Source organism: Panulirus ornatus, chromosome 14, assembly GCF_036320965.1.
Source record: "Panulirus ornatus isolate Po-2019 chromosome 14, ASM3632096v1, whole genome shotgun sequence".
In the NCBI taxonomy this organism is placed as follows: domain Eukaryota; kingdom Metazoa; phylum Arthropoda; class Malacostraca; order Decapoda; family Palinuridae; genus Panulirus; species Panulirus ornatus.
In genome coordinates, this window is record NC_092237.1 from 13,327,301 (window position 1) to 13,341,346 (window position 14,046).

At 45.5% G+C, this 14,046-nt stretch overlaps 1 protein-coding gene across 12 annotated transcripts in view; it reads right to left on the minus strand.

Moving 5' to 3' along the window:
- Positions 1-14,046, minus strand: part of LOC139753326 (uncharacterized) — a 769,854-nt gene that overhangs the window by 97,930 nt on the left and 657,878 nt on the right. For all 12 annotated transcript variants that reach the window (XM_071669662.1, XM_071669661.1, XM_071669660.1 and 9 more), the window contains one exon: positions 8,636-8,766. In XM_071669662.1, the coding sequence (XP_071525763.1) occupies positions 8,636-8,766 (131 nt within the window). The remainder of the gene's footprint in view (positions 1-8,635; positions 8,767-14,046) is intronic.

Sequence of the window (14,046 nt, forward strand, 5' to 3'; positions counted from 1 at the left end):
TCAGCAACAGGACTGAAACCTCTCCATATCGCACTGTAGAATTCATCAGCTACGTGATAATGGCGACAACATCTCCGGCAGTTTCCCATTCGTCTTACTTCTCAGTTCGACGGGGTCGCTGTAACTCCAACACCAACGTGTTGTTGTACCTCCTCCTCCTCCTCTTCCTCCTCCTCCTCCTCTCCTCAAGGGTTACTGCGACTCTCAAACATGACAAAGGGAGTGGGAATACCACGGTGCCCTTGTGGGAGGTGGTGTGTGTGTGTGTAACTGTGTTGTTCTTAATCACAAGTAACGTGAGGCGGTAACCCGAGATGGGTAATTCTGCGACTTCTCGAGAAGAGAGCGAGGAGCCTATGTCGCGAGCATCAAACGGTACACTTCTTACTGCGCTGGAGGGTAAGGTACCGCTGTACCACAGTGGTACAGGACCTAGTGTTACCTGAAGGCTGCCTACCGAACTTAAACGGTACACTTTTTACGGTGTCGGACTTAAGTGTTACTTGACTTAAGTGTTACTTGACGGGTGCGCCCCTCACTATGGTACACTTGTGGCTGCGCCTGGTGTTACATCGTCGTACCACCAAGTCACTGGACTTCAGTGTGACTAGAAGGCTATCTACCTGGCTCTCCAGTGTAGTCGTAACTTCAAGAGCACTTTACCAGCTGTAGTGACGATAGCAAATACAGAAGATAGCGACGATACGGTTAATAACAGAACAAAAGTTATGCAGCAGTTAAAAACGATATTGCACACAAGAGAGGATATCGCGTGTATCCACAATATGGTAAATAAAGGTAGATATCCAATATATATACATCAAACAATAAAAGTAGGTATCCACAATATGGCAAGTAATAAAGACAAGTATCCACAATATGGCAAGTAATAAAAGCAGGTGTCCACGATATGGCAAATAATAAAGACAAGTATCCACAATATGGCAAGAAATAAAGACAAGTTATCCACAATATGGCAAGAAATAAAGACAAGTTATCCACAATATGGCAAGTAATAAAGACAGGTATCCACAATATGGCAAGTAATAAAGACAGGTATCCACAATATGGCAAGTAATAAAGACAAGTATCCACAATATGGCAAGGAATAAAGACAGGTATCCACAATATGGCAAGTAATAAAGACAGGTATCCACAATATGGCAAGGAATAAAGACAGGTATCCACAATATGGCAAGAAATAAAGACAGGTATCCACAATATGGCAAGGAATAAAGACAGGTATCCACAATATGGCAAGAAATAAAGACAAGTATCCACAATATGGCAAGTAATAAAGGAGAGGAGCCTTCGTCTGGGGTGCGTAGCGAGAGCGACAGTGACATATCGACGGGCGAGGAACGCCGGTCATGAAGACAAACGCAAGACGCTCGACTTGGGGGCATTTTACGCCGACGACCTCGACATTAATTGTGAAATATTGGTCCAGGAGGGAGAGTCGACCTGACCAGAGAGAGAGAGAGAGGGAGGGAGAAAGGGGGAGGGGGAGGTTGGCGGGGGGAGGGGAGTTGAGTGATGGAGGTGGTGGTGGACAGTGGAAGAGGGGAAGGGGGGGAGGGGCAGGGTTTTTCCCTAGTGGCGAGGAAGAAGAATTTCCCTTTCATTGGAGGATGGGGGAGTGGGATTAGAGAGAGAGAGAGAGAGAGAGAGAGAGAGAGAGAGAGAGAGAGAGAGAGAGAGAGAGAGAGAGAGAGAGAGAGAGAGAGAGAGAGAGATTTCCCAAGGCAATAGAACAGTTTTGTTCTCTGGAACATCAGATTAGTCCAGACGAGGGGAAAAGGAGGGCCAAGAGGGGGTGTTGGGGGAAAATCTATCAAACGTGTTCGAATGGTATAAATTTCTTTGTGGATGAGGGGATGAGGGATGCCGTTAATGGGGGGGGGGGGATAAATGGAAGGCAAACCAGAGCTATGGAAACCACGATGGGGAAATCAAATGAAAAGAAGAAAGGGAAGAGAGGAAAGAGGTATGATTGAGAGGGTCATAAGTTTTCCTTATAGAGAAGTAAACTCTCTCTCTCTCTCTCTCTCTCTCTCTCTCTCTCTCTCTCTCTCTCTCTCTCTCTCTCTCTCTGCGGTTATAAAAGCTATCGGATTCTCCTCTTGGAGTTAAAAAAAAAACTGAGATCAGGTTACAGAGTTGTATACAAAAAAGAAGAAAACATGATAGTTTTTTGTAAATCAAAGAGTGTGAACATATGGGCAATGGCGGATATATTTCTTTTTGCAAATGAATTTGCTAGTCTTTAGAGAATCTAGATTCTACTGAGTTTTAGAAAACGAGACCTTTGTGAAAACTTCATGAGGGACTGAATGATCTAGGTTCATGCTACTGTACCATACGTAGGCCAGGTTTCAGGAACTGTGGGTTTTATCGCGGCTGAGAAGAACATTATGGTTTGGTTGAGACATTTAGGAAACGTCTTGACGTGCGTGGCTGAGGGAAAACCACTGGGTTTAACCCCAGAGTTCGAGAGAAAATATCTTGGGAGAAAGCCAAGGCGTAGCCAACGTACCCGACCACATATGAAACCCGACACCCACACCCGGCCAGCCGTACGGGGGAGCTCAGGGAAAGGTTAACAAATAGGTCCACCACCGATCACTGCACGGCTGGAGGGACTACACAACGCGAGGTGACTCGCTGGTGTGTAAAACCAGGAGGAGACTTTACTCCACACTGAGTCAAGTAAGAAGAAGGAGGGCGTCGCTCGCTCCCTCGGAGCAAAAGGGCCTCTGGCCAGACGGAGACTTAATCTCTGAGCACTTCAGAGATGATACAAACCCTCCTTGAACGCCTCTCTCATCCTCTCCACAATTCTGGAGGGTGATTTACTCTCTCGTCTGGGAACTTGAAGCCTCCCCCCTCCTCATCCAAGGATACCCCCCCAACAGCCACAGAGTTACCGGCCACAGTCACACTCTCCCTTCGTTACCACGCATTACCTACGACAGCGCCGCCGTGAGGGGAAAGCTGCATCGGTGCATACCGTCAGCCAATATCGAGGGATTTCGTACAAATGTAGGTGAATGACCGCACGGTTTCGCGAATCCAATCGTCTAGATACAATTGACAATGTGGAAGCACTTCTGGACGGCACAGTTTCTGATAACTACAGCAAGATTCCTTGTTATATATATATATATATATATATATATATATATATATATATATTCTCGTGCATGAGGTGTGACGCGAGAGTAAGGCCAGTACACGCGCAAATTGGAAGCAAGTGGAAAATTGGGTTTATGCTATATGCACATGACACTGTATGAATGGACAAGACGGGGAAAGGAGCCTTGTGGAGCGCCGTGGAAGACTCAAGATGTGTAAGATGAAGAGAGAAAACGTGAACGTTGACGTGAACAAGACAGTGATGTCAGATACGTGAGTCAGACTGCAAAATCTGGCTGGATGAGGAAATGATGATGTAAGATCTATCTGGCTGGATTATGAGATGATATAGAGTCCTAAATATGAAAAACCGAATGGACAGTCTCGGCAAAGACAGATACTATGGTATCACAGAGCCGACGAAGGAAAGCATCTTTATTGGCCTCTTTTTTTGAGGAAAGTATTCAATAACGAATGCAAGGGGGAGGCTACGGAATCTGCAATAACTTTTACGACCCTGTTACGTCTTAGGCCACTGAACGAGGTCGAGGGGTCGCGCACTGCTACACCGCCAACTGGCAACACCACCAAACCATGAGGGAATAATGTACATACATCGGTGAGGACGATGGTGTGTCCCCCGCCAGTCATATGCTAAGCTGATGTTCTTAAAACCCTTGAGGAGGTTCATACGGCTAGGCCATCGTACCCAAAGGACTTCTATCATCGTGCTCAAGGGGTCGTGCCGTCGCGTTCGAGGGTCACTGGTGGGGTGGTGTCAAGGGGTACTGGTGGGGAGGCATCAGGGATACTGGTGGGGGTAGTGTCAAGAATACTAGTGAGGTAGTGTCAGGGGGTACTGGTGGGGCAGTGTCAGGGGAGTACTGGTGGGGCAGTGTCAGGGGGAACTGGTGGGGCAGTGTCAGGGGAGTACTGGTGGAGCAGTGTCAGGGGGTACTGGTGGAGCAGTGTCAGGGGGTACTGGTGGGGCAGTGTCAGGGGAGTACTGGTGGGGCAGTGTCAGGGGGTACTGGTGGGGCAGTGTCAGGGGAGTACTGGTGGAGCAGTATCAGGGGAGTACTGGTAGGGCAGTGTCAGGGGAGTACTGGTGGAGCAGTGTCAGGGGGTACTGGTGGGGCAGTGTCAGGGGGGTACTGGTGGGGCAGTGTCAGGGGGGTACTGGTGGGGCAGTGTCAGGGGGTACTGCTGGGGCAGTGTCAGGGGAGTACTGGTGGGGCAGTGTCAAGGGGGTACTGGTGGGGCAGTGTCAGGGGAGTACTGGTGGGGCAGTGTCAGGGGGGTACTGGTGGAGCAGTGTCAGAGGGGTACTGGTGGGGCAGTGTCAGGGGGGTACTGTTGGGGCAGTGTCAGGGGAGTACTGGTGGGACAGTGTCAGGGGGGTACTGGTGGGGCAGTGTCAGAGGGGTACTGGTGGGGCAGTGTCAAGGGGGTACTGGTGGGGCAGTGTCAGGGGAGTACTGGTGGGGCAGTGTCAGGGGGGTACTGTTGGAGCAGTGTCAGAGGGGTACTGGTGGGGCAGTGTCAGGGGAGTACTGGTGGGGCAGTGTCAGGGGGGTACTGGTGGAGCAGTGTCAGAGGGGTACTGGTGGGGCAGTGTCAGGGGGGTACTGGTGGAGCAGTGTCAGAGGGTACTGGTGGGGCAGTGTCAGGGGGGTACTGTTGGGGCAGTGTCAGGGGGTACTGCTGGGGCAGTGTCAGGGGGGTACTGGTGGGGCAGTGTCAGGGGGTACTGGTGGGGCAGTGTCAGGGGAGTACTGGTGGGGCAGTGTCAGGGGGTACCGTCGTGAGTGCTCGAGTGTCATTTACCCTCGCGTTCGACCCTCGCTGTTGTCAACATGTATACTGTGCCATGTAGCGCATGACGAACATCAGCGTCATCAGGACATGACGCATCTTGACACGACAGATGATCCTCTGGGATGTATCGCTCATCCCCTCACAGCACGGGGTTACACCCTCCCACATCCGACTTTGGATGCATCCTCCACCAAGTCTTGCTCGTCGTCGCCTTGCAAAATTCAGCGCATTAATGAACTCTTCCCCAAAGGCACTTAAGTCTTGCTGGAAACAAAATGAGGCTTATAAAGACACACACGGTAACTAGGAAGAGACGAGGCTGTCTCTTAACACCGTCCATAATTAACCTTAAGTGAATGATGATTAGACTTTGAAACGAGCCTAAGTGGCATAATAGACAGACCTGCACAGATCCTGAAGAGAAAGAGAAAGAACGCTTGCTCAGAGAGAGAGAGAGAGAGAGAGAGAGAGAGAGAGAGAGAGAGAGAGAGAGAGAGAGAGAGAGAGAGAGATTTCCCACCTAAGACAGGATTTTGTGCTTATATATATATATATATATATATATATATATATATATATATATATATATATATATATATATATACTGTATATATATATATATATATATACATATATATATATATATATATATATATATATACTATATATATATATATATATATATATATATATATATATATATATTGTATATATATATATATATATATATATATATATATATATATATATATATATATATATATATTGTATATATATATATATATATATATATATATATATATATATATATATATATATATATATATATATATATATGCAAGCAATGCAGATCAAGGAAAATGACCAACCTCCTCCCTCCACATCTATCACGGCCAACAGCTGACACACAAAAAAATATGACGATGGGCCACCAGGATGAAAGGACTGATCAACGAGACAATATCAGGATAAAGTGAAAAAAAAAAAATATTAGCACGAGATATAATGGAAGGTAAACCATCCACACTACTCGAGTCTACGATAAATAAAAGAGGATGAGAGCTCGAGAGATGAGACGAGCTTAGTAGAGACGAGAGAGAGAGAGAGAGAGAGAGAGAGAGAGAGAGAGAGAGAGAGAGAGAGAGAGAGAGAGAGAGAGAGAGAGAGAGACAGAGACAAACAGGAGAACTGAAGAACTGCGAGTGTCCAGACAACATATCGACAAACGATTTTCAGATGGCGAAATAGATAAGAGAGAGAGAGAGATAAAGATAGATAGATAGATAGATAGAGAGAGAGAGAGAGAGAGAGAGAGAGAGAGAGAGAGAGAGAGAGAGAGAGAGAGAGAGAGAGAGAGAGAGAGAGAGAGAGAGGACTTAACAAAAAAAAAATAGGACACACGAATGAAAATCCACAGACACATATAAGTAATAAGGTCATATCGAAGTGATGTGTGTACGGAGCCTGGGTGAATAGACACGGACACAAAGAGGCATCAAGGAGGCAGCTGAAGACTCCCCTTCCTACTGGAATGCAGCTTCCAAGAATGGTTCTACCGGTTACCTAACAGACAGAAACGGTCTGTCGCGCAGGTACCTTCAGCTCTAAAAGACAGTGACCGTCTGTCTGTCTGTCTAACTCCAAAAGACAGTGATCGTCTGTCTGTCTGTCTAACTCCAAAAGACAGTGATCGTCTGTCTGTCTGTCTAACTCCAAAAGACAGTGATCGTCTGTCTGTCTGTCTAACTCCAAAAGACAGTGACCGTCTGTCTGTCTGTCTAACTCCAAAAGACAGTGACCGTCTGTCTGTCTAACTCCAAAAGACAGTGATCGTCTGTCTGTCTGTCTAACTCCAAAAGACAGTGATCGTCTGTCTGTCTGTCTAACTCCAAAAGACAGTGATCGTCTGTCTGTCTGTCTAACTCCAAAAGACAGTGATCGTCTGTCTGTCTGTCTAACTCCAAAAGACAGTGACCGTCTGTCTGTCTGTCTAACTCCAAAAGAGACGCGGTCTCTTTAGCTCCCGAAAGACAGGCTGCTAAGATTTCAAGAAGAAAGAAATATGTCTACTACGATACTGTTCACTGACTATCACTCACTCATTCTACCGCTCGGCAAATGACGTGACTCAAGTGGGCGTAAATGTTCAGGATATATATACAACGGTAAGTCTTAAACTACTTGATATCTCTTGAGATATCTGACGCTTAACACTTTCCTACACTGCGGATAATGACGTCACCTTCCTGTATCCACTGTGCTCATCCCCATTTTAGACGCTTCTACTGTCTAGGTGTATGTGGTGTTCGCGACGCTGTATTGTGTTCACTGTTACAATATATGCTGTTCCAATGGTGTTCACGACTCTATATTGTGATTGTTACAATATATGCTGTTCATATAGTGTTCACGACACTATATTGACAGTGTTACAATATATGCTGATCCTTTCGTGTTCATGACTCAATATTGTGACATCGTTACAATATATGCTGTTCCTATAGTGTTCACGACACTGTATTGTGACACTGTTACAATGTATGCTCTTCCTATATACCCAGGTTGTAACACTGTTACTGCTGACGATTACATCGAGCGTGCAACCCTTCGATGTGACAGTAGGATGGTGACACATGACGTTATGTCTTACGCATAACGCGCCACCCTGACTGGCCACCTCACATAACAGTTCGTGTCATTCTTCGTTTGATGACAATGATCGAATGACGACAACTCAATAATCTACGTGTCATATTCTCATACTCCACGTATGACGTCCTCACAGTTCTACTACAATGGCTTCCTAACACTCTACATATGAAGTCCTGACATCCTAACGCTCTTCGTATGACGTCCTAACGCGCACTTTATACGGCCTCCCGAAACACACGCGCGTTTCAACGGTGACTTCCGTGCCATGGCGGTCTACGGTGGCGCTTCAGTGTAGCGAGTTACAGTTATGGACCTTCCTGGGTTTGAGGTCATCGCTGCTGACCATAATAACGCACGGCCGGGGCCGGAATCGAGTTTCGCACGGGTTTAGATCCTGGTCATGGCACTCGATCTGCAGTCCACCCAACTGTTCATCCTCCCCTCGTCAGCTGAAATGGCACGGGTAGCTAAAGGCTTCGACCGAGGCTATCTCACTCACGCACATCCCTTCCCTAGCTGTCATGTGCAATGAACGGAAACCCCCAGCTCCTTATCCACAACCAGGCCCCACATAACCTTTCCATAGTTTACTCAAGGGGCTTCACATCCCCTGGTTTAGTCCACTGACAGCACGTCGTCCCCTGTATACCACATCGCTTCCTTTTCATTATATATATATATATATATATATATATATATATATATATATATATATATATATATATATATATATATATATAAGAGTATCTTCATGCACTTACCTGAACACGACAACGAACTTAATGGGCAGGTCCACATACTCACACACACACACACACGTACTTACCTACATCTTTGCAATCACACACACACGCACACACAGGTCCAGAGGAAGGCATTCACCTGGCCGTACAGAGGGAGGTGCCTCACTCACCTGGCCGTACAGAGGTGCCTCACTCACCTGGCCGTACAGAGGGAGGGCCTGACTCACCTGGCCGTACAGAGGATGGGACTGACTCACCTGGCCGTACAGAGGGAGGGACTGACTCACCTGGTGCATAAAGATGAGCATGTGTGGGTCAGGGTTGGAGTCGACGTGGCACGTGAGGTAGACGTTGGTGCCCTCCCGCACCACCGTCCCCTCCAGCGGCACCCCCATCCGTAGCTCCACCTCCGGCGGGTCTGGCGGGGGCACAAAGGGCATCAGGGTCAGTGATGAGATAGATAGATAAATAGATAGATAGATAGAGATAGATAGATAGATAGATAGATAGATAGAGAGAGAGAGAGAGAGAGAGAGAGAGAGAGAGAGAGAGGGAGAGAGGGAGAGAGAGAGCAGTGGACGTGCTGCACATATAATAATAACGTTGCGTGTTCAAGTCCTTCAGTGCTCTCTCTCTCTCTCTCTCTCTCTCTCTCTCTCTCTCTCTCTCTCTATATATATATATATATATATATATATATATATATATATATATATATATATATATATATATATATATACATACATACATATATATAGTCGAACGTAGTGCCATGAACGCGCACTTCCCGCGAAACTCACATTATACATCACGACCGACAACGGGACTCGAACCGCTACCATTTGCGTGGGGGGAGCTGGGGACGCTAACGTCTAAGCAATGGGGCCCATAATAGAGAAACGACCATTCGATTCCTTGTCATCGAATACCCTTCGTCTCACATCCGTGAGCAACGGGCTAGCCACGGGTCATTACCCACTCGGGCTCACGGCAACCAGAGTGCTATATTTTACCCAACATGCTGTCACACTCAGTGGTGTATACATGCACACGAATATGAGGCAGTGGAGGCGTACGGGTAATGACCCGTGGAGACCCTGTAGGTGAGACGGAAGGGATTCGATTACAAGTAATCGAATAATCAATCCTCTATTATGAGCTCCCTACTTGTACGCGTCTCCTCCATCTCCCAAACAAACGGGGCGTTTCGATTCGTACTGTCTGCAGGAGGACATTTTATGTACGTACATATATATATATATATATATATATATATATATATATATATATATATATATACATACATGTGTGTGTGTGTGTGTGTGTGTGTGACGAACGCATAATAATGCTCACACGAGAGCTGAAATGCATAGTGAGAAAATACTGTAAAAAAAAAAAAAATCTTCGAAGAGATCTTCATCTACCTCAAGAAACTCATAAAATCCATAACCCATTCAAACCCCAGGTCTTTCTCCCTTATACCAGGATATATCGTGTTTAATCCGCCACAGGAAAGAGTCATGAATATGTGGGGGGAATAACTAGAGGCTTATTTTAGTCCTCCCAAATGAATCGATCCCCCTTCCTTATATTTGTCCCCTTGAGGTCTCAAGTCTCTGCATGTGGAATGTCACACACTGTACGACGCTACGTCTGTCTCGTCTCCTGTCTACGACAGATGAGTTCTCTTCTGTCAACATGTCGACATTCTTTCACTCAAACCCCTCCACACTCCTCCCTTCCATACCCTCATACTTCCTCACTCTGCTCTTTCATCTCGTACTCGAGGTTCCTGTGTCCTTCTTTCACACACACACACACACACACACACACACACACACACACACACACACACACACTTAAAGCCACTCTTCCCAGACTAAATATTGTTTATGAAACGCCAATAACCAATACCTCAACGAAACGTCGATAAGGTTTATCTAAAGTGTCATTCATTGGTTACCAATAAGGCTAAGGACCATTGTGTTTTCCTCTACATGTCACTCATAAGGTCTGTGTCATTTAGCTCCTTGTTAAACGTCATTCATAATAATCAGTCTCTTGGAGCGGTCGTCCAGCACAGTGGTACGACCCTTGATCACGACCGGTTCGAGTCACGAGCACGACTGTACGACTTTTGGGTGACGATGGCGTGCGTGGCCTTTGACCTGACCGTTATGGGTCTTGTCAAGGGCGACATATTGAAGGACGAACTTTTTTTAAGACCCTGAGCGTTCCTCTGAACTTCCGACCTTGAAAAGCTAGTCGGTTATAGACACTGTGTATGTGTAGATTGTGGAAGACATCTGTTCCCTTTCCCGTCACTCCACTGTGAGGAGATGCCACGTACACACGCACGGACAGACTCGTGGACATAGGACCAACCTACATGATCGTCTGGGTGTAAAATGGCCCTTAAGACCAACCAGCAAGAGACTGGATTGACTTCTAACGCCTGAAATGGCGTTCATACATAACTAACAATGTTCTCTTCACCTCATAATTCATTTCGATTCACAGCGACCTCACTCTCCACGTAAATAACCACTCATGAAATGCAGGAAAACCTTCGTGTAAAATGAACGAAGAATGTAGTCCAATGCTTTTCTTTACGTTATATACATTTTTTTTTTTTTACCTTTACGACACGTGCATGTACGAAGATACTACAATATACATGGAGCCATCAGCTCCTAAGGCTGTTCTTGTAACAAAGGATGTCCTGAATCCAGTTTCATTATTGATGAGAGAGGTAGGATATAAATCTACTGGTAAACATGAACGTGTAATAGCTTCAAGCAGGATGACTGGGCTGATAGGTGGCAAAAGAATTTTGATATCGACAGGTTCAAAGTTCTACTTATCGGTCGGGAAAAACGAAAAGGCAAGCTACGGTACGAAATGTGATGAAATGCAAAAACGTAAATGAGGAAGAAGACTTGAACATCTCTGGTGACCTAAAACCAAGTAAGCAGTGCACAGAAGCAGTGGAAAAGGTGCGAACAAAATTCGGACATTCATAGGTAGGGCCTTCGAATATCATCCTTAGCCTTCACAACTCATTGGCTTTTTCCTTATCTTGAATATTGTGTTCAGTTTTGGGTCATCCTAACTAAAAGAAAGTGGGGAATGAAAGACAGAATGGAGGTGAGTACAGCTTTGAGCTACCAAGATGATCCCCAGGCTGAGAAAGAAATCCTACGAGAGCAGATGAAATCCTGAACCTATTTGGGAGAGAGAGAGAGAGAGAGAGAGAGAGAGAGAGAGAGAGAGAGAGAGAGAGAGAGAGAGAGAGAGGAGAGAGAGATCTCTAAGGCATGACCTATTACAGGTATTTGAAATATTCAAAGGCTTTGATCATTTCGATCATTCAAGTTACTTAAAGACTTGACTCGTCTGATTCCACTGGGGTCACTGGACAGAAACTCGTGGGCAAACGTTTTACCTCGAGTGGAGGCGAGGTACTTTTTTCCCTTCAACGAGACTGTTCACATATGGAACGCTTTGCCAGAGTGGTTGAAAACAGTTTTTTTTTTTTTTTTTTTTTTTTGCTTTGTCGCTGTCTCCCGCGTTTGCGAGGTAGCGCAAGGAAACAGACGAAAGAAATGGCCCAACCCACCCCATACACATGTATATACATACGTCCACACACGCAAATATACATACCTACACAGCTTTCCATGGTTTACCCCAGACGCTTCACATGCCCTGATTCAATCCACTGGCAGCACGTCAACCCCGGTACACCACATCGCTCCAATCACTCTATTCCTTGCCCTCCTTTCACCCTCCTGCATGTTCAGGCCCCGATCACACAAAATCTTTTTCACTCCATCTTTCCACCTCCAATTTGGTCTCCCTCTTCTCCTCGTTCCCTCCACCTCCGACACATATATCCTCTTGGTCAATCTTTCCTCACTCATTCTCTCCATGTGCCCGAACCACTTCAAAACACCCTCTTCTGCTCTCTCAACCACGCTCTTTTTATTTCCACACATCTCTCTTACCCTTACGTTACGCACTCGATCAAACCACCTCACACCACACATTGTCCTCAAACATCTCATTTCCAGCACATCCATCCTCCTGCGCACAACTCTATCCATAGCCCACGCCTCGCAACCATACAACATTGTTGGAACCACTATTCCTTCAAACATACCCATTTTTGCTTTCCGAGGTAATGTTCTCGACTTCCACACATTCTTCAAGGCTCCCAGAATAGACATGATCGCTATTTACTCTTCAAGGCCACGACTGAACATTAATAGTTGCGTCTCCTTTGCCACACTGACAATCTGTAACTTATTGTCTTTGAATTATCTGTATGTCTTCTATCTTTTTTCTTTTATTACAATACCATGCGAGTTTTTGACATCTTCCACTTTCACAAACAGTCTCGAAAGGACCAAATTGGTTTGTTGGCGTTTGAATTGCTGGGTATTTGTCTTGCTAGTAACATACACCTGCAGTGAAATTAAAGGTTAAGTTCGCGTTGGCGGGAGTAGGAGTAACTTTTCTGGTAGAAAACCTGACATGAAATATATGATGAGGTTCTCGAGCAGTCGTGCCTCCCACTCACCCTTTACTCTAGGAGTGAAAATACGACTCAACATGAGTACCAAATGATTTTGGACAAAATTGTTCTGAAAATCTAATGTAATCAAACAGAGTTAGTCTTGGAAAATAACTTCATATGTCTGTATCCGTCCATATTCTTGTATCTACTGTAGCATATATATATATATATGGTTGCTTGACATATCAATGTGTCATACTGTGTTAGTGTGAATACAAGAATACGTGCATCTTAAAGCCCTGATATCAGGTGATTCCACAGGTACATACTTTTAAGATATAGTCAACCCAAATATAGTCAATTAACATCCTTTCCTAAAATCTTTTATGGACATTTTTAAACTGTGTTGCAATCTTACAAAACTGTTTCAGTGGGGATCCGTCTGCTTCGTGGGGCAGACGTTATTCTGAAATGTGTTCTGTACAAAAACACTTCCCTGGACGTGTGAATAAAAGATGACAGAACCTGCTAATGAGAGACGCAGTCAGTGCATTTGATATGCAAATGGCAAAATTTGTGTCTCTCCCTTGCATAGCCAGGCTCCTCAGCGAACTCAGAGCTCTCGATTTTCTCTCCAAAACCTGCGACTAAATTTCTTTCGAAAATTTCGATTCAAAACGCTCCCGAACTCCATTTTCCTCAACGTATTTGCTATTGTACGGTCGTCTAATTTCAACTTTCCGTACGTGTTATCTACAATGGCATCTACATCATCATCTCATCCACCTAACTGTCTACTCACATCCCCTCTCCCTCCACGGTATCAGCTACATCTTCTACCCTTGATTTTACTCTTTCCTTCGTTATCTTTCCCGCTACAGATGTCGCTTTTCTCACGCCCTTCACTGTGGGCTCTCCTCTTTGTTCCTGCTGCAGGTTGAGGGAACACACACCCTCGCCTTGGCCGACCCTTCTGCTGGTGAGGGGGGGGTATTTCCCTCAGCTGCTTCTGGCACTCACGCCCCTTGATGGAGATGAGGACGTCCCTGAGGCTGACGCCACCAGCATTTACGCCTCCCGTCGCCTCTCTTCTGTTCGTCTGTCATATGAACATTATCATCTGGAGTCATGACGCTCATTTCAGTAACTTTCGTTTCTTCTTTTGTTCTAATCCTGACT